The sequence below is a fragment of the Pristiophorus japonicus genome, chromosome 14 (assembly GCF_044704955.1).
Source record: "Pristiophorus japonicus isolate sPriJap1 chromosome 14, sPriJap1.hap1, whole genome shotgun sequence".
Lineage (NCBI taxonomy): Eukaryota > Metazoa > Chordata > Chondrichthyes > Pristiophoridae > Pristiophorus > Pristiophorus japonicus.
Window position 1 is genome coordinate 113,590,479 of NC_091990.1, and position 21,162 is coordinate 113,611,640.

A 21,162-nucleotide genomic window follows, 5' to 3' on the forward strand; every position below is an offset into this window, starting at 1 on the left:
ACGACACTATTCAAAGATATATAGGAGTTTCTCAGCCAATAACTTTCCTCAAACTACATCACCAAAAAGTAAGCGATTCATCCCATTACTATTTGTAGGATATGGGTGTGCACAGAATGGTTGCCACATTAATAGCAAATTACAGAACTCGTGCACTGTATTTGCTTCATGGGTTCTTTGTTTAAGAATTCATAAGAACTAGTTGGTTTATTAACAAATGTTTAACAATCACACTACACAATACCAGTTGATCCACTAGGCTCACAACTGCGTACCTCATCGTGGATGACCTAGATCCAACTGACTGGGGTTTTATTGAGTCTTGTGAACATCACGTGACTGACTAAGCCACTCAATGCAACAGCTCTACAAACTATTTTAAAATAACATTCAATTAAGTTCCCCATTTAGTAAGAGTATTAAAACCTGCACATTTTCAAATAAAACTTTAAAGCTTCAATCAAATTAAAATTTGGTTGCCGGGGGCAACAACTCTATAAACCTGTGCGTATACTCACAGGTGCATACATTACAACTAGGAAAGACTATTGCTGTCCCTCCAAGGCAGCCCCAACTCATTGGAGTATTTCTTGAGAGAAGAGCTTTATAAATGCAACTTATATTTTTATTTTCAAACCAGGCTTAGAATTTTGCTTTAGAGATCAACTTTCTTTGTTTTTTTAAACATACTGTGTTGACAGAAGTGATTAAGAGCCAATGTCAGCTGTTGTCAAATGCAACTGCCAACTGAGTACCTTGAGCTGGCTCAGTCCTGCACTGGAAGGTTAATCTTCCACAGCAACAACTGACTGGAACAAGACCAGTCTATAATCATAGAAATATACAACAGGGAAGGAGGCCATTTTGGCCCATCGTGTCCACGCCATCCTACAAAGAGCTATCCATCCAATCCCACTTGCCAGCTCTTGGTCTGTAGCCCTGTAGGTTACGGAACTTCAAGTCCACATCCAGGTACTTTTTAAATGTGGTGAGGGTTTCTGCATCTACCACCCTTTCAGGCAGTGAGTTCCACACCCTCACCACCCTCTGGATGAAGAAATTTCCACTCAAATCCCCTGACCCTCTACCAATTACTTTAAATCTATGCCCCCTGGATGTTATCCCCTCTGCTAAGGGAAATAGATACTTCCTCTCCACTCTATTTAGGCCCCTCGTAATTTTATACACCTCAATTAAATCTCCCCTCAGCCTCCTCTATGCCAAAGAAAAGAAACCCAGCCTATCCAATCTTTCCTCATAGCTAAAATTCTCCAGTCCAGGCAACATCCTCGTAAATCTCCTCTGTATCCTCTCCAGTGCAATCACATCTTTCCTGTAATGTGGTGACCAAAACTCCACGCAGTGGCCTAACTAGTGTTTCATACAGATCAAGCATAACCTCCCTGCTCTTATATTCTATGCCTCAGCTAATAAAGGCAAGTATCCCGTATGCCTTCTCAACCACTTTATCTACCTGAGGCACAAGAGTCTCTTGAACCTGCTGACCGGGGAAATGACAAAGTGCCGTTGGCTTCGTAAGTAAAACAAAGCTGTGCCTGTCAAGAATGTGATCTCCTGGACTGGATTTTGTTCGCCTGAGGGAGTCGGAGAGGAATTTCCAGAGTCTTATTTTACCTTATCCGCACTGCCTTTTTTTTATTCGCTGGTGTTTTGCCTCTCCCAGGAGATGACATGGCTGCCGAGAAGGAGGTGGGGGTTGTTGGGAGGTGTGATGTATGCACCTGTGGGTACACTCACAGGTTTGAAGAGTTGTAGAGCTGCTGACTCCCCCGTCTGGAGTGGCGGCTGTCCTGTAGGAGCCACTGCTCAGGAATCCACGACCGCGGTTTTAGGTGGCAGGCGGACAAGAGGGCTGTGGCTGGTGAGGCGACCAGGGTCAGGGACCTGTTCGATGGTGGAGGAGCGGGCTGGATGGCGCCAGACATGCTGGCACGGCGCCTAAACTGGGCCAACGTCCAGCGCACGGCCAATGCCATCGAGTTGCAAAAAACAGCATTGGGCCCTGACTCCATTAGGTGTGTCGAGGAGGCTCAAGCACGTGGGGAGATCCCGTCCGAACTGACCCCCATCCGGACAGAACTCATCGGCGCCAAGCCCCGAAACCTCCCTCGGGAGCTGGCGCCTCACAACTTGAGCCTCCTCGGGGAAATCCCCTCCATGACTTTCAGTTCTGCGCGGAGGGGTTTACTGTACGGGCTGCTCCTGCACACTCTCCACCTTGCCATCCTCATCTGCTGTCTGGGCGCATCATGGCGCACCATCTTGCCGTCTTGAGGAGGCAGGGGTCCCCAATGGAGTGCACTCTACGCGGAATTCCTCCCTCTATTTATTGTGGACCTGGCCTGGAGAGTGGTGCACGGAGCAGTCCCGTGCAATAAGGTTTTAAGTTGGTTCACGGGCTCCCAGGCTGCCTGCAATTTCTGCGGTCTGGAGGAGTCCGTGTTCCATGTTTTTATGGAATGTGCGAGGTTGCAGCCCCTATTCCATTATTTGAATGGGCTGCTCCTCAAATTCTGGTTGCACTTCAGTCCCACACTCCTGATCTTTGGACACCCTGTGCGGAGGGGAGCGGGCAGGTCGGAAGGCCTCCTCGTGGAACTGCTCCTGGGCACGGCCAAGGGTGCCATCAGCCGGTCCAGGCAGCGGGCGGTCGAGGGGGTGGTTCAGCCTGACTGCCTGCCTCTCTTCCGCGCTTACATCCGAGCCAGGGTGTCCCTGGAGATGGAGCACATGGTGTCCACCGGTACGCTCGCGGCCTTCCGCGAGAGGTGGGCACCAGAGGGACTGGAGTGCATCATCACCCCCGGCAACCAAATTTTAATTTGATGTTTGTCTAAAGTTTAATTTGTTTATTGTGCCGGTTTTAGTGTTCCCCCCGCCCCCCTTTTAGCCAGGGGACACTTGTATAATTTGTGTTTTAATGCCCTCAAAAAAAATTTACAAAACAAAAAAAAAGGGGGGCACTTGAAAAGTTTTGGGAGTGTGCCCCCCACGCCCCCCCCCTCTTTAATCAGGGGGCACTTGATTATTTGTTTTCTACAAAATAGTTGTAGAACTGCTGAGTTGCGACTGGCTTAGCCAGTCATGTAATGTTCACAAGACTCAATAAAACCCCAGTTCAGGGGATCCACGATGAGGCAGGTGGTTATGAACCTGGTGGATGAACTGGTAATGTGTAGTGTGATTGTTAAGCATTTTGCTAATAAACCAACAAGTTCTTAATAGCAATGTGTTGCTATGAATTCTTAAGCCAAGAACCCATGAAGCAAATACATTACACAAGGGTGGGTTCGGAAGAGTCTAGCTGTGATGCTCCAGGCATCATGAGTGTTGGGGAATGCTTGATGGAGCTTTCCTGCCCGTCCTTTTCGTATGAGCTGAACTCATAACATACGCCGCAAAGCCAAACAAACTCCTCCAAAGGTTTTTCTTTGCACCCATCATTCGTGTCATCCATGGCTCAGTGGCTCAGTAGCACTCTCACCTCTGAGTCAGCAGGTTGTGGTTTCAAGTCCCACTCCAGGGACTTGAGCACAAAAATCTAGGCTGACACTCCATTGCAGTGCTGAGGGAGTGCTGCACGGACGGAAGTGTCGTCTTTCAGATGAGACAGTAAACCTCTCAGGTGGATGTAAAAGATCCCACGGCACTATTTCGAAAAAGAACAGGGGAGTTATCCTCGTGTCTTGGGACCAATATTTATCCCTCAATCAACAGAACAAAAAAACAGATGATCTAGTCATTATCACATTGCTGTTTGTGGGAGCTTGCTGTGTGCAAATTGGCTGCTGTGTTTCCTACATTAGAACAGTGTCTACGCTCCAAATAGTACTTCATTGGCTGTAAAGCGCTTTGACACATCCGGTGGTCTAGTCTTTCTTTCTTTTCTTTTTCCTGAATGCTCACCTGTCTTTAGCTGGAACCATCGGGCGGGCAGTGGGGCCCACGGAGAGGCAGAAATCAGGACAGACTGGAGATCGGGTACATGGCGTTGCAGGTCTCGGCTGAGGTTCTCCACACCGTACGTTGTAATCGCTTCAGTCACAGCGGATGGAATGTACACCTCACTCCCGCTCACAGCGTAGAACCCAATGAACACTTTATTCCTTCGTTCCAGACTTTCGATCTGGAACAAGACATAAACTTGGTTTAAAGTGTTGGTAAACTTCAATTTTATCTGTATATTTATTTTTTAATCATTTTCACTCAGACCGATTAAACCTGCTTATAGGAAAAGGAGTAGGCCATTTGGCCCCACGAGCCTGCTCTGTCATTCAATTAGACCATGACTGCTGTGTGTACCATCTACATGATGCACTGCAGCAACTTGCCAAGGCTTCTTTGGCAGCACCTCCCAAACCTACGACCTCTACCACATAGAAGGACAAGGGCAGCAGGTGCATGGGAACACCATCGCCTCCAAGTTCGCCTCCAAGTCACATACCATCCTGACTTGGAAATATATCGCCGTTCCTTCATAGTCACTGGGTCAAAATCCTGGAACTCCCTCCCTAATGGCACTGTGGGAGCACCTTCACCACAAGGACTACAGCGGTTCAAGAAGGCGGCTCACCACCCCCTTCTCAAGGGGCAATAAGGGATGGGCAATAAACGTTGGCTTTGCCAGCGACGCCCACATCCTATGAACAAATTAGAAAAATATCAACTCCAACAATTTCAACTGAATGGAATCTCACAACAGTTTAATAAATAAGCATATTGGAGAATTTGCTATATTGTTGCTAAATAGACTCGAGGGGCTTAAAAACCTGCTCCTGTTCAAATTATGATAAATCAGAGGATTTACTGTGATAGAAGAGCAGCATTTGTGAAACTCAATACCCTTCTCTTTGATGTTGCTGTGTGCAACTTGGTGGTTTTTAAAAATTCATTCTCAAGATGTGGGCATTGCTGGCAAGGTCAGCATTTATTGCCCATCCCTAGATGTCCCTCGAGAAGATACTGAGCCATTTTCTTCTTGAACCGCTGCAGTCTGTGTGGTGAAGGTGCTCCCAAAGTGCTGTTAGGAAGGGAGCTCCAGGGTTTTGACCCAGCGACGATGAAGTAAGGTCACTTGATGTCTACCATTAAGACAGCCAGGTCGACTTGCTTTGACTTTTTGAGGTCAGTTAGAAGCTAATTTTGCCCAACAGACCCTGAGGTCAATTGAGCTCCAACGACAGTGTACTAGCTGTACTAGCTGACTTCCTTGTAAAAATAAATTAAATTGTGGCACAGAAATTTGCATGTCTGATATCTGAAGTGTGTGAACATATTTTAAATATTACACATTCTATCCTGATTAATGCAATCGTTGTTTTGCTTGTAAAACATTCAAATTACCCAGTAATACAAATTAAGCAATTTTAATAAACACAGCACAAGAAATCTTTTTTGCTAGATTTTAATTTGCATTGTCAAATAATTCAAATTAAGCAGCTTTGACAATCTGATAGAAATATCTGGTTACTTTGCTCATGGTGAGTTGCAGGATTTGCTATTTTATGATAAATAGGCTGCCATTCACTAAATGTGCTGGAACAGTGTCACAGGAAGTAGATGTGCCCCTTCGAGGAAGTGCACCCGATATGTAATACTTGTAACATACAGCTCTCCCCGGGCACAAGAACATAAGAAATAGGAGCAGGAGTAGGCCAGTTGGCCCCTCGAACCTGCTCCGCCATTCAATAAGATCACGGCTGATCTGATCTTGGGCTCAGCTCCACTTCCCTGCCTGCTCCCCATAACCCTTCACTCCTTTATCACTCAAAAATCTGTCTAGCTCCACCTTAAATATATTCCATGACCCAGACTCCACAGCTTTCTGTGGTAGAAAATTCCAAACATTCACGACCCTCTAAGAGAAGAAATTCCTCTTTATCTCCGTTTTAAATGGGCGATCCGTTATTCTGAAATTATGCCCCCTAGTTCTAGATTCCCCACAAGGGGAAACATAAGGACATAAGAAATAGGGGCAGGAGTAGGCCATATGGCCCCTCGAACCTGCTCCACCATTTAATACAATCATGGCTGATCCGATCATGGACTCAGGTCCACTTTCCTGCCCGCTCCCCATAAACCCTTAATCCCTTATCGGTTAAGAAACTGTCTATCTCTGTCTTAAATTTATTCAATGATCCAGCTTCCACAGCTCTCTGAGGCAGCGAATTCCACAGATTTACAACCCTCAGAGAAGAAATTCCTCCTCATCTCAGTTTTAAATAGGCGGCCCCTTATTCTAAGATTATGCCCTCTAGTTCTAGTTTCCCCTATCAGTGAAAACATCCTCTCTGCATCCACCTTGTCGAGCCCCCTCATAATCTTATACATTTCGATAAGACCACCTCTCCTTCTTCTGACCTCCAATGAGTAGAGGCCCAAGCTACTCAACCTTTCCTCAACCCCCTCATCTCAGCATCTACCCGGTCAAGCCCCCACATTGCTCACAGGAAGTGTGATTTGTGAAGTGTAATGGCAGAGTTTCGAGAGGATGTACGTGTTATGTCTACACAGGGGACTTAGGTGTGCTACGAGCAGATTTGCCATGACTCTGTGAGCTCTCAGTGAGTAATTTTGAAAGAGGCTGTGAGCTGCAATATTCTACAAACTGGCTCGTCCGGATTTAATACACATCTCCAATGCCTGGCCTATTAACAAATAAACTTTGGTCCCAGTGGATTCAGGCTGTTAATCACTGTGCAAAATCAATTTGTTTCAAAACACAACACTTATCCCTAAATCTTTCCTTTGAAGGCAGAACAAAAATAGTTGCTGAATGAGGTCTAGACAGAGTATATAGAGAGAAACTGTCCCCATTGGCGGAAGGGGTGAGAACCAGAGGACACAGATTTAAGGTGATTGGCAGAAGAACTAAAGGCGACATGAGGGAAAACGTTTTTACGCAGCTGGAATCTGGAATGCACGGCCTGAAAGGGTGGTGGGGGCAGTCTCAATCATGCCTTTCGAAAGGGAATTGGATAAGTACCTGACGGAAAGAAATTTGCAGGGCTACAGGGAAAGAGCGGGGGAGTGGGACTAGCTGAGGTGCTCTTGCAGGGAGCTGGCACGGGCTCGACGGGCCGAATGGCTTCCTTCTGTGCTGTAACCGTTCTATGACGGTGGCTTTAGCCGCCAGTTCCAAAGATGCTGTCCAGTACCGATAAAAAGGACAGATACTCACCTCTTCACCGGCTGCCTACCCCATCACACATCCGCTGAGCTGAGCAGGCATAGTGCTGGACCCAGGGTCCAGTTGTCCTCAGTGCTGATAGCAAGGGATGACAGCCACTGGGTGCCAAGTGAGGCAGAAGGCCAAAATGTCCTTCCCACCTCATTTGCATTGGATCAGCATGCTTGCACCTGCTGTATGCACAAGCATTCCATTCCCCTTCATGAGGGCACCTCAAGATATGTCAGAAGCAATGCAGAGGTGGGTTACATTGGGGGGTGGGAGGAAGGGGGAGGGGAGGGGCCGGGGCAGTGAGAGGGGGCTCGTTGTTACAGCCTCCACCGTTCCTTCCTCTGTCTTGTTGCAAACCGAAGGAAAATGTCTCCCAGAAACACTTCCAAGAATTGTTCTGAACGCAACGGTAGTTTGGTGATGGTTACTACAACAACAACTTGTATTTATATAGCGCCTTTTACGTAGTAAAATGTCCCAAGTCGCTTTACATAAATGTTATACGACAAAACAAATAAATTTGACACCGAGCCACATAAGAAGAAATTACGGCAGGCTTGGTCAAAGACGTAGGTTTTAAGGAGCGTCTTAAAGGAGGAAAGAGAGGTAGAGAGGCGGACAGGTTTAGGGAGGGAGTTCCAGAGCTTGGGACCTCGGCAATAGAAAGCACGGCCACCAATTGTTGAGCGATTATAATCAGGGATGCTCAAGAGGGCAGAATTTGATGAGTGCAGACATCTCGGGGGGTTGTGAGGCCAAAGGAGATTACAGAGCTAGGGAGGGGCGAGACCATGGAGGGATTTGTTAACCGGGAACCAATGTAGGTCGGCGAGCACAGGGGTGATGGGTGAACAGGACTTGATGCGAGTTAGGACACGGGCTGCCGAGTTTTGGATGACCTCAAGTTTACGGAGGGTAACATAAGAACATAAGAAATAGGAGCAGGAGTAGGTCATTTAGCCCCTCGAGCCTATCCACCATTTAATAAGATCACGGCATCTCATCTTGGGCTCAGCTCCACTTCCCTGCTCGCTCCCCATAACCCTTCACTCCCTTATTGTTTAAAAATCTGACTATCTCCACCTTAAATATATTGAATGACCAGCCTCCCCAGCTCTCTGGGGCAGAGAATTCCACAGATTCACAACCTTTTGAGAGAAGAAATTCCTCCTCATCTCAGGTCTAAATGGGTGACCCCTTATTCTTAAACTATGCCCCCTAGTTCTAGATACCCCCACGAGTGGAAACATCCTCTCTACATCTACCTTGTCAAGCCCCCTCAGTATCTTATACATTTCAATAAGATCACTTCTCATTCTTCTAAACTTCAATTGAGTATAGGCCCAACCTGCTCAACCTTTCTTCATCAGTCAACCCCTTCACCTCAGGAATCAAGCTAGTGAACTTTCTCTGCACTGCCTCCAATGCAAGCATATCCCTCCTTAAAGAAGGAGACCAAAACTGTATCCAGTACTCTTGTTGTGATCTCAGTTGTAGCAGGACTTCCCTGCTTTTATACTCCATCCCTCTTGCAATAAAGGCCAACATTCCATTTGCCTTCCTGATTACTTGCTGTGCCTGCATACTAATTTTTTGTGTTTCATGCACAAGAACCCCCAGATCCCTCTGTACTGAAGCACTTTGTAATCTCTCTCCATTTAAATAATAATATGTTTTTTGTTATGTATATAAACTTTACCAATGAGTAAGACTTGCCACCAGGGGGCGCACCTGTGGGAGACCCAAGGGTTACCAGCACACCCTGGGCAAGCAGGTATAAAAGGCAGTCTACCACGCTGCTTCATCACTCTGGAGTTATATTAAAGAGACCAAGGTCACAACAGTTTGAGCTTACAATATACAGTCTTGTGGAATTATTCTGAACATAACAATTGGCGACGAGTAACAGATCACAAACTTTCACGCGGTTATGACTGCCGTTGGTATTCTTGAGAGATTTGTTGAGGGTGATGATTGGGAAGCCTTTGTTGAGCGTCTTGACCAGTACTTCGTGGCCAACGAGCTGGATACGGAAGAAACCGCGGTCAAGCGCAGGGCGATTCTCCTCACCGTTTGCGGGTCCACGATATATGGCCTCATCAAAGACAAAACCAATGGAGAAGACATATGAAGAGTTGTGCACGCTGGTTCGGGAACACCTCAAGCCGAAGGAGAGCATCTTAATGGCCAGGTATCACTTTTATACACACCATCACTCCGAGGGCCAGGATGTGGCGAGCTATGTCGCCGACCTAAGACGCCTTGCGGGACCATGCGTATTTGCTGGATTTTTGGGGGAAGTGTTGCGGGAATTTTCCGTGCTTGGAATCGGCCACGAGGTCATTCTTCGCAAACTGCTGTCTGCCAAATCCCTACATCTGAGCAAGGCCACCACGATAGCCCAGGCTTTCACGTCCAGGAATGATAACACTAAACAGATATCTTTGCAGCATCGAAGCTCACCGGCAAGTACTGTGCAGGCAGAACTGTACGTGGCAGGGCCTACACGCCTGCAGAGGCCAGACCTAGGATGACTCAGAGTCCGCCATGGGGCGTGAATGCGAATCCATTAGCACCATGTTGGCGCTGCGGGGGTAATCATCGAATCCATCAATGTTGATTCAATTACTACTTGTGCAAGGGGTGTGGAACAATGGGGCACCTCCAGCGAATGTGCAGACGTGCTGTGACTCACAACGTGGCAGAGTCGGCAGAAGATGACCGATCCGGCGTGGATCACGCTGAACGAGTAAGAGAGGCAAAACAACCCGAGGCTGAAGAGGAAGTGAATGGGGTACACACCTTCACCACCAAAAGCCCTCCGATAATGGGAAAAGTCAAATTAAACGGCATTCCAGTTTCCATGCAATTAAACACGGGGCCGAGAAACTGTGGGGCAACAAGGCACAAAGGCCAAAACTAAGCCCGATCCACACCAAGCTGCGCACTTACACCAAAGAGCTCATACCAGTCATTGGCAGTGTGGCAGTGAAGGTATCATACGATGGAGCTGTGCATGATTTACCACTATGGATTGTACCAGGCGATGGCCCAATGCTGTTCGGCAGAACCTGGCTACGAAAGATCTGATGGAACTGGGACGACTTCAAAGCACTGTCTTCAGTTGATGACGCCTCGTGCGCCCAAGTGCTAAACAAATTCCCGTCGTTATTCGAGCCAGGCATCGGCAACTTCACAGGCGCCGACGTGCAGATCCATCTAATCCCTGATGCATGACCCGTTCATCACAAGGCCCAGGAGGTTCCATACATGATGCGAGAGAAAGTCGAGATCGAGCTGGACAGACTTCAACGAGAGGGGGTCATATCCCCAGTCGAGTTCAATGAGTGGGCCAGTCCAATTATTCCGGTGTTGAAAAGCGATGGGACAGTCAGAATCTGCGGGACTACAAGGTAACGATTAACCGAGTCTCGTTACAGGACCAGTACCCACTACCCAAAGCGGATGACGGGCTTGCAATGCTAGCAGGGGGGAAGTTGTTCACCAAGCCGGATCTAACCTCTGCTTACATGACACAGGAGCTGGCTGAACCTTTAAAAAAATTGACGTGCATCAACACACACAAAAGACTCTTCCTATACCACAGATGCCCCTTTGGGATTCGCTCGGCTGCAGCCATCTTCCAGAGGAATATGGAGAGTCTGCTGAAATCAGTTCCACGCACCGTGGTGTTTCAAGATGACATCCTGATCATTGGTCGCAACACTACCGAACACTTGCACAACCTGGAAGAGGTTCTAAAGCGACTGGACAGAGTGGGACTCAGGCTGAAACGCTCCAAGTGTGTTTTCCGAGCGGCAGAGGTCGAATTTCTAGGGAGAAAGATTGCAGCGGCCGGCATCAGACCCACGGACTCCAAGACGGAGGCCATCAAGAATGCACCCAGACCACCGAATGTGACGGAACTGCGTTCGTTCCTGGGATTTCTCAACTATTTTGGTAACTTTCTACCAGGGTTGAGCACTTTGCTAGAACCTTCGCATTTATTGCTACGCAAGGGTGACGACTGGGTTTGGGGTAAAGCTCAAGAGACAGCCTTTAACAAGGCCAGAACCCTGCTATGTTCTAACAAGTTACTTGTATTGTATGACCCATGTAAACATTTAGTACTAGTTTGTGATGCATCTTCATACGGGGTCGGTTGTGTGTTACAGCAAGCCAATGTGTCAGGCAAACTGAAACCGGTTGCATATGCATCCAGAAGTTTAGCTAAGGCTGAAAGAGCCTACAGTATGGTTGAAAAAGAAGCATTAGCATGCGTATACGGGGTTAAGAAAATGTACCAATACCTATTTGCACTCCGGTTCGAGCTCGAAACCGATCACAAGCTGCTCATTTCGCTGTTCTCAAAAATCAAAGGTATTAACACCAATGCTTCGTCCCGCATCCAAAGATGGGCACTAACGTTATCTGCATATGACTATGTAATCCGCCACAGACCTGGCAGAGAGAACTCTACTGATGCCCTCAGTCGGCTACCATTGCCCACCACCAGGGTGGAAATGGCACGCCCCGCAGACCTGCTTCTTGTAATGATGCTTTTGAGAGCAAGGGGTCACCCGTTACGGCTCGCCAGAGCATAAGAACATAAAAACATAAGAATTAGGAACAGGAGTAGGCCATCTAGCCCCTCGAGCCTGCTCCGCCATTCAACAAGATCATGGCTGATCTGGCCCTGGACTCAGCTCCACTTACCCGCCCGCTCCCCGTAACCCTTAATTCCCTTATTGGTTAAAAATCTATCTATCTGTGATTTGAATACATTCAATGAGCTAGCCTCAACTGCTTCCTTGGTAAGAGAATTCCACAGATTCACAACCCTCTGGGAGAAGAAATTCCTTCTCAACTCGGTTTTAAATTGGCTCCCCCGTATTTTGAGGCTGTGCCCCCTAGTTCTAGTCTCCCCGACCAGTGGAAACAACTTCTCTGCCTCTATCTTGTCTATCCCTTTCATTATTTTAAATGTTTCTATAAGATCACCCCTCATCCTTCTGAACTCCATCGAGTAAAGATCCAATCTACTCAATCTATCATCATAAGGTAACCCGCTCATCTCCGGAATCAGCCTAGTGAATCGTCTCTGTACCTCCTCCAAAGCTAGTATATCCTTCCTTAAGTGAGGTGACCAAAACTGCACGCAGTACTCCAGGTGCGGCCTCACCAATACCCTGTAAAGTTGCAGCAGGACCTCCCTGCTTTTGTACTCCATCCCTCTCGCAATGAAGGCCAACATTCCATTCGCCTTCCTGATTACCTGCTGCACCTGCAAACTAACTTTTTGGGATTCATGCACAAGGACCCCCAGGTCCCTCTGCACCGCAGCATATTGTAATTTCTCCCCATTCAAATAATATTCCCTTTTACAGTTTTTTTTTCCAAGGTGGATGACCTCACATTTTCCGACATTGTATTCCATCTGCCAAACCTTAGCCCATTCGCTTAACCTATCTAAATCTCTGGATCTGGACTAGCCAGGACCCTGTGCTATCGCGAGTAAAAAGCTGCATCCTCAATGGGAGCTGTTTGTTGGTTCCCGGGGAAGTGCAAGACGAAATTAAGCCGTTCCACCGACGCAAGGATGAAATATCCATCCAGAAATGGAGGAGTGCAGATATCTCGGAGGCGCCTGGTGTTCTGATCCGCATTTCCTCCAACCAATGCAACAGCACCAAATGAGAGATTAACTGGATTTTCACCCAATTTTCTGTTTGTGGGACTTTGCTGTGTGTGACTGCACTTGACAAGTAATTCATTGGTTACGAAGAGCTAATTGAGGTGTTCAAGATGATTAAAGGTTTTGATAGGGCCGTTAGATAGAAATTATTTCCCCTGGTAGGGGAGACCAGAACAAGAGGGCATCACCTTAAAATTAGCGCTAGGTCGTTCAGGGGTGATGTCAGGAACCTACTCAACCATCACTTTAAAAAAAACACATTATCTGGTCATTATGACACTGCTGTTTGTGGGAGCAAATTTTCTGCAAATTTCCTGTCACGTTGCTGTCACTACAACAGAAATGACACTTCAAAAAGGTACTTAATTGGCTGTAAAGCGCTTTGGGACATTCTGAGGTCGTTACAGACGCTATATAAATCCACATTTTTTTTTTTTCTTGCTTTCTTATTTCTTTCCTGACCTTTGCCTCCTCTGTCGTGACCCGCAATGGCATCAAGCATGTCAGGTCTGCACAGGTTAAAGCCCGCATACAATGGTCAAGCGGAATGGGCAGTCCAAACCATCAAGCATAGCTTGAAACACGAGACGGATGGTTCCCTGCAGACCCGATTATCTCAGATTCTGTTCAGCTACCGGACGCGACCCCACTCGCTTACCAGGGTTCCCCCGGCAGAATTGCTAATGAAGCGAGCACTCAAAACCAGTCTCTCCTTAGTCCACCCGGATCTCAATGATCATGTGGAAACCCGGCGTCACCGGCATAACGTGTACCACGATCGCACGGCTGTATCACGTGACATTGAGGTTAATGAGCCTGTGTTTGTTCTTAATTACGGTCATGGTCCCAAATGGGTTGCTGGCACTGTTTTAGCCAAGAAGGGGAATAGAGTGTTTGTTGTCAATCTTTTGAATGGACAAACGTGCAGGAAGCACTTGGATCAGACCAAACTGCGATTCACTGACAACCATGAACAGTTTGAAGAGGACATTACCATCTATGATCCACCCACACACACCCAACCGGCAATCGACCTCGCAGTCAATCACGAGGATGAACCCATTATGCCCGACAGTCCGATCAGACCAGCCACACCGCAGCGCAGCAATGATCCGACCAACTCACCCATGCCAGGACTTCAACTCAGGCGATCAACCCGGGAACGCAGGGCCCTGGATCGCCTCAACTTGTAAATAACTTGTATCTAAGTCTTTGGGGGGAATGATGTTATGCATGTAAACTTTACCAATGTGTATGACTTGCCACCAGGGGGCGCACCTGTGGGAGACCCAAGGGTCATCTGCACCTCTGGGCAAGCAGGTATAAAAGGCAGTCTACCATGTTGCTTCCTCACTCTGGAGTTACATTAAAGAGATCAAGGTCACAATAGTTTTGAGCTTACAATATACAGTCTTGTGGAGTTATTCTGAACATAACACTTTTTTATTTTTCCTGCCAAAGTGGATAACCTCACACTTTCTCACATTATACTCCATTTGCCAAATGTTTGCCCGCTCACTTAGCCTGTCTATATTCCTTTGCAGTTTCTTTGTGTCCTCCTCACAACTTGCTTTTCCACCTATCTTTGTATCATCAGCAAACTTGGGTACATTACACTCGGTCCCTTCATCCAAGTCATTAATATAGATTGTAAATAGTTGAGGTTCCAGCACCGATCCCTGCAGCATCCCACAAGTTACCGTTTCCCAACGGACTCTCTGTTTTCTGTTAGTTAACCAATCTTCTATCTATGCTAATATATTACCCCCAACCCCGTGAGCTTATATCTTGTGCAGCAACCTTTTACGTGGCACCTTATCGAATGCCTTCTTGAAATCCAAATGCACCACATCCATTGGTTCCCTCTTATCCACCCTGCTTGTCAAAGAACTCCAGCAAATTTGTCAAACATAATTTCCCTTTCATAAAACCATGCTGACTCTGTTTGACTGTATTATGCTTTTCCAAACATCCTGCTACTGCTTCCTTAATAATGGACTCCAGCATTTTCCCAACTTTCCATGCTGCTTCCTCAATCTGGAGTTTTACATTAAAGAGACCAAGGTCACAACAGTTTGAGCTTACAATATACAGTCTTGTGGAGTTATTCTGAACATAACACTTTTTTATTTTTCCTGCCAAAGTGGATAACCTCACACTTTCCCACATCAACGACAGATGTTTAGGCTAACTGGTCTATAGTTTCCTCCTTTCTGTCTCCCTCCTTTTTTAAATTGGGGCGTTACATTTGCGGATTTCCAATCCCTGGGCCCTCTCCAGACTCCAGGGAATTTTGGTAGATTGCAACCAATGCATCCACTATCTCTGCAGTTACTTCTTTTAAGACTCTAGGATGCAAGCCATCAGGTCCAGGGGACTTGTCCATCTTTAGTCCCATTATTTTATTGAATACTTTTTCTTTAGTGATAGTGATTGTTTTATGTTGCCCCCTCCCTATAGCCCCTTAATTATCTATTTTTGGGATGTTTTTAATGTCTTCTACCGTGAAAAGTGATATAAAATATTTGTTCAAAATCTCTGCCATTTCCCTGTTCCCCATTATTAATTTCCCAGTCTCATCCTCTAGGGGACCAACGTTTACTTTTGCTACTCTCTTCCTTTTTATATACCTGTAGAAGCTCTCACTATCAGTTTTTATTTGTCTTGCTTGTTTACTCTCATAATCCATCTTCTCTCTATTATTTTTTTAGTCATTCTTTGCTGGTTTAAAAAAAATTCCTAATCCTCTGGCCTCCCACTAATTTTGGCAACATTGTATGCCCTTGTTTTCAATTTGATACCATCCTTAACTTCCTTTGTTAGCCACGGATGGTACTACCTTCTCTTAAAGTCATTCCTTCTCACGGGAATATATTTTTGTTGAGAGTTATGAAATATCACCTTAAATGTCTGCCACTGCTTATCAACCAAGTTACACTTTAATCTATTTTCCTAGTCCTCTGCCTTCCTATCTTTGTAATCGGCGTTATTTGAGATCAGGACACTGGTTTGAGACCCATCTTTCTCACCCTCCAACTGAATTTGAAATTCAACCATGCGATTATCACTCTTTCCTAGAGGATCCTTTACTATGAGATTATGTATTAATCCTGTCTCATTACATAGTATCAGATCTAAGGTAGCCTGCTTCCTGGTTGGTTCCACAACGTTCAAGGAAACCATCCCAGGTACACTCTATGTAGAATGTGGGAGACCAGCCAGGAGTGCGTTGGAGTAGTCAAGTCTAGAGGTAACAAAGGCATGGATGAGTGTTTCAGCAGCAGAAGCTAAGGCAGGGCAGAGACAGATGATGTTACGGAAGTGGAAATAGGCGGTTTTAATTATGCCGGGGATAGGCCGGAAGCTTATTTCAGGGTCAAATATGACAACTAGATTGTGAACATCTGATTCAGCCTCAGGCAGATGCTAGGGAGAGAGATACTAGATCAGACAGATACTAGAATAGTAATCCAGAGGCCTGGACCATTAATCCAGAGAGGTGAGTGCAAATCCCACCATGGCAGTTTGTGAATTTGAATTCAGTTAATTAACTAAATCTGTAATAACAAAAACTAGTAACAGTAACCATGAAGCTATCGGATTGTGGTAAAAACCCAACTGGCTCACCGATATCTTTTGGAGAAGGAAACCCGACATCTGGCCTATACGGACTCCAGTCCCTCAGCAACATGCCTGCCTCTTAACTGCCCTCTGAAATGGCCCTAGCAAGCCACTCAGTTTATCAAACCATTACAAAAAAAGTCTAATCACCACGCGGACTGGAGCGGTTTAAGAAGGCGGCCCACCACCACTTTCTCAAGGGCAATTAGGGATGGGCATTAAATGCCAGCCTTGCCAACAACGCCCACATTCCGTGAGTGATTAGGTTTGTTAAAAAAAGTATCTTTACACTGAAATCGGTTATTTAAAATGCTACACAACTTAATGGCAACCTCTCACAGAATGTTCTACTCAACTAAGGCCGTCAGTTTCCACCAACAAAACGCTATTTTAAAATTGTGACTGGAACTGAAGGAGGGCACTGACCTGAGCCCAAACACCGTTATTGAAGAAAGCTCGCGTCAATGCTTGTGTGAGTCCTCTTGTCATGTTCTGTTTAAGCACCGTGTCTGTTCGAGTTCTTCTTGAAGACAAGGTCATGACTGCAGAATGAAGAAAACCTGGATCAGCTTAAAGGCAAACACAAGACAGTTCACGGAAATGAAGGCTTCAGAACGAAGAAAGAAAGACTTGGATTTATATTGCGCCTTTCACGGCCACCGGAGGTCTCAAAGCTAATAACCAGATCATTTTTTTTATGTTGATTGAGGGATAAATATTAGCACCAGGGGATAACTCCCCTTCTTTTCTTCGAATTAGTGCCGTGGGATCTTTTACATCTACCTGAGAGGGCAGACGAGGCCTCAGTTTAACATCTCATCCGAAAGACGGCACCTTCAATGGTGCAGCACTCCCTCAGCATTGCACTGGGAGTGTCAGCCTAGATTTATGTGCTCAAGTCCCTGGAGTGGGACTTGAACCCACAACCTTCTGACTCAGAGGCAAGAGTGCTACCCACTGAGCCACAGCTGGCACTGTAAAGGACAGAACAAGGGATAGAAGGGACAGAAAAAGTCTTGAACTTGCCATTTCTCAGACGATATGTTTGTGACCTCGGGAGATGAAGGGAAACGGAATCAGAGGGATGATTCGCTTTGGTTTCTTGGGCAGCTCCACATAGTTAGTCACAGACCTGTATCAAGCAGAGGCCTGGATGTATAGGCCGCTTGCAGAGGCCTGGATGTATAGGTCGCTTGCAGAGGCCTGTATATATAGGCCGCTTGCAGAGGCCTGGATGTATAGGCCGCTTGCACACCACCTTGTGGAGGAGATGATGGAGAACTGCAGTGAGGCCCGAGAAAAAGGCAGAGAAAACCACGATTATATACTTGGCATAAAGGAAATCGTTGAGATTACATTACAGCTCTGGTGCAGTGAGTAGCACTCTCGCCTCGGTGTCAGAAAGTTGTGGGCTCAAGTTCCGACTCCAGAGACTGGAGGTGCCGTCTTTCAGATGAAACATTAAACCAAGGCCCCGTCTGCCCTCTGAGGTGGACATAAAAGATCCCATGGCTCTATTTCGAAGAAGAGTAGGGAAGTTATCCTTGGTGTCCTGTCAATAATTTATCCCTGAACCAACATCACTAAAAAAAAAAGGATCTTCTGGTCATTATCACATTGCTGTTTGTGGGAGCTTGCTGTGCTCAAATTGGCTGCCGCATTTCCTACATTACAATCGTGAAAGGTACTATAGAATTGCCAGTCTCGTGACACACCTTGCAAGGTTTCACACTCGAAAGGGGCACGACGATTGGGGTCACATGTGCCAGCACAAAATCTGCAGTATCATTCACTGAGGCGCCGATATATTGTTCACTTTGGGACAGTTATATTTATTCTATTTATTAGTCTTCATAATGCTGCTTAAGAATTTTGAATTGATAATTACTTTTCGCCAGTCTTTACGTGATTAGTTTAAGAACTTAATGCTTATTCTCCAAATGAAACCTATTGGAACTGCCATATATTCTACTGTCATTGTAATCCATGTATAAACTGACCTAAGTTGTACACTGTGAGAACACTGACCACTAGGTGGTGAACTTGTGGGAAACACTCCTAACCTGGACTTTCAGGTATAAAAGGGGAAGCTCCATCCATCTTCTCCACTTCAGTGCTGGCAAATAAAGGTTACTGGTCAGAGTGACCTTCTCTCAAGTATGGGCCTTGTGTGCATTTGTACTGTATAGCAAGGACATATTAGAAACTTGATAATTACTGATCAGTTAATCAGAATCTTTGATATCAACCAACTACATATTAACATTCATCCATTAGATTGTGTGCAGATCGATGTCAGTACTCTGCCTGGATATCAATGCATTGTCAATGCCAGGAAGTACACTCAGCGAATGTTGAGCTACCATCTTTGAATGCATCAAGAACAGCTTGCATTTATATAGCACCTTTAATGTAGTAAAACAGCACAAGAGCGTTATCAAATAAAATGTGTCACCGAGCCACATAAGGAGATATCAGGATAGGTGACCAAAAGCTTGGTTACAGAGGTTGGTTTTAAGGAGTGTCTTAAAAGGAGAGAGATAGAGAGACGGAGAGGTTTAGGGAGTCACCTAGCTTAGTTGAAGGGAAGGGCCGCTGCGAGCTCTGCAGTAAGTTTAGTTAGGCCCACCATTGTCGGGCCGACCTCGCATTCGGCCGACAAGTAAAATGGAGGCACTGGCAGTGTGGGGTCGCCGCCGGGCGGCGTGGGATTGGCGCGTGCCTGACGGGGCGGCAACCCGTTCCCACCGCTCCCGGCCCGGGGGCGATTTAGGACGAATCAGCCCATCTGTCTGCCCCCGATCGGTGAGACCTCTCCACTCCATTACTAATGGAACTTAAGGAGGGAGGCAATTTTGGCCCCTATGTAGCAGTTACAGCACAGAAACAGGCCATTCGGTCCAACTGGTCTATGCCAGTGTTTATGCTCCACATGAGCCTCCTCCCACCTTACTTCATAAATACATAAGAACATAAGAAATAGGAGCATGAGTAGGCCCTACGGCCCTTCGAGCCTGCTCTGCCATTCAATAAGATCATGGCTATTTTTGACCTCGACTCCATCATTCCACCCAATTCCCATATCCCTTGATTCCCTTAGTATCTAAAAATCTATCGATCTCTGTTTTGAATATGCTCAACAACTGAGCATCCACAGCCCTTTGGGGTAGAGAATTCCAAAGATTCACCACCCTCTGAGTGAAGGAGTCTAAAATGGCCAATCCCTTATCCTGATACTGTGATCCCTGGTTCTAGACTCTACAGCCAGGGAAAACATCCTCCCACCATTTACCCTGTCAAGGCACTTAATATTTTTATATGTTTCAAAGAGGTCACCTCTCATTCTTCTAAACTCTAGGGAATATAAGCCTAATCTACTCAATCTCTCCTCATAGGACAACCCCCTTATCTGAGCAATCAGTCCAGTAAACCTACATTCACTCCCTCTAAGGCAAGTACATACTTCCTTCAACAAGGAGACCAAAACTGTGCACAATACTCCAGGTCAGCATAACCTTCTATTCCTTTCTCCCTCATGTGCTTATCTAGCTTCCTCTTAAATGCATCTATACTATTCACCTCAACTATTCCCATGTGGTAGCTAGTTCCACATTCTCAGCACTCTCCGGGTAAAGAAGTTTCTCCTGAATTCCTTGTTGGATTTATTAGTGACTGTCTTATATTGATGGCTCCTTATTTTGGACTCCCTCACAAGTGGAAACAGCTTCTCTTCGTCTACCCTATCAAACCCTTTCATAATCTTAAAGACCCTCTATCAAGGTTTTGAAACATACAAAATTCTTAAATTCTTACAGAGCTTGACAGGGTAGGTGCAAGGAGGATGTTTCCCCTGACTGGGGAGTTTAGAACCAGGGGTCACAGTCTCAGAATAAGGGGTTGGCCATTTAGGACTGAGGGAATTAAGGGTTACGGGGAGCGGGCGGGTAAGTGGAGCTGAGTCCACAGCCAGATCAGCCATGATCTTATTGAATGGCGGAGCAGGCTCGAGGGGCTAGATGGCCTACTCCTGTTCCTAATTCTTATGTTCTTATGTTCTTATGAATGAGGAGAAATTTCTTCACTCAGAGGGTGGTGAATCTTTGGAATTCTCTACCCCAGAGGGCTGTGGAAGCTCAGTCGTTGAGTATATTCAAGACAGAAGTCGATAGATTTTTGGGTATTAAGGGAATCAAGGGATATGGGGATAGTGCAGGAAAGTGGAGCTGAGGTAGAAGATCAGCCATAATCTTATTGAATGGTGGAGCAGGCTCGAGGGGCCGAATGGCATACTCCTGCTCCTAATTCTAATTCTTATGTTATCAGGTCACCCCTCTACCTTCTCTGTTCTAGAGAAAAGAGCCCAAGCATGTTATTCTACACCATTTTTTTTTAATTTGAAGTTTTGACAATGTTGAAATCTTCTGCCAAGTGTGGAGTGCTCTACTGTTTTTGTGGGACGTGAATGCTTTATCTCTCAAATAAATTCCTGGGAGGACGATATAATGGAGAAATAACTTGTGCTCTGCAACTGTGAATTAAGCTTTCCAAAGAATTTTGGCTCGTAGACAGAACAGAATTTTTTATTTTTTAATAGCAAACTGAGCCGGAAATCCCTTGTGGAAAACATTGCGATACAGCTAAGGAT

At 46.0% G+C, this 21,162-nt stretch overlaps 1 protein-coding gene across 1 annotated transcript in view; it reads right to left on the reverse strand.

Moving 5' to 3' along the window:
- kiaa1549la (KIAA1549-like a) overlaps positions 1–21,162 on the reverse strand; it is a 542,422-nt gene that overhangs the window by 345,952 nt on the left and 175,308 nt on the right. Inside the window, exons 4-5 of the mRNA XM_070898600.1 lie at positions 16,944–17,059; positions 3,928–4,147 (exon numbers count right to left, since the gene is read on the reverse strand). Of these exons, the coding sequence (XP_070754701.1) occupies positions 3,928–4,147; positions 16,944–17,059 (336 nt within the window). The remainder of the gene's footprint in view (positions 1–3,927; positions 4,148–16,943; positions 17,060–21,162) is intronic.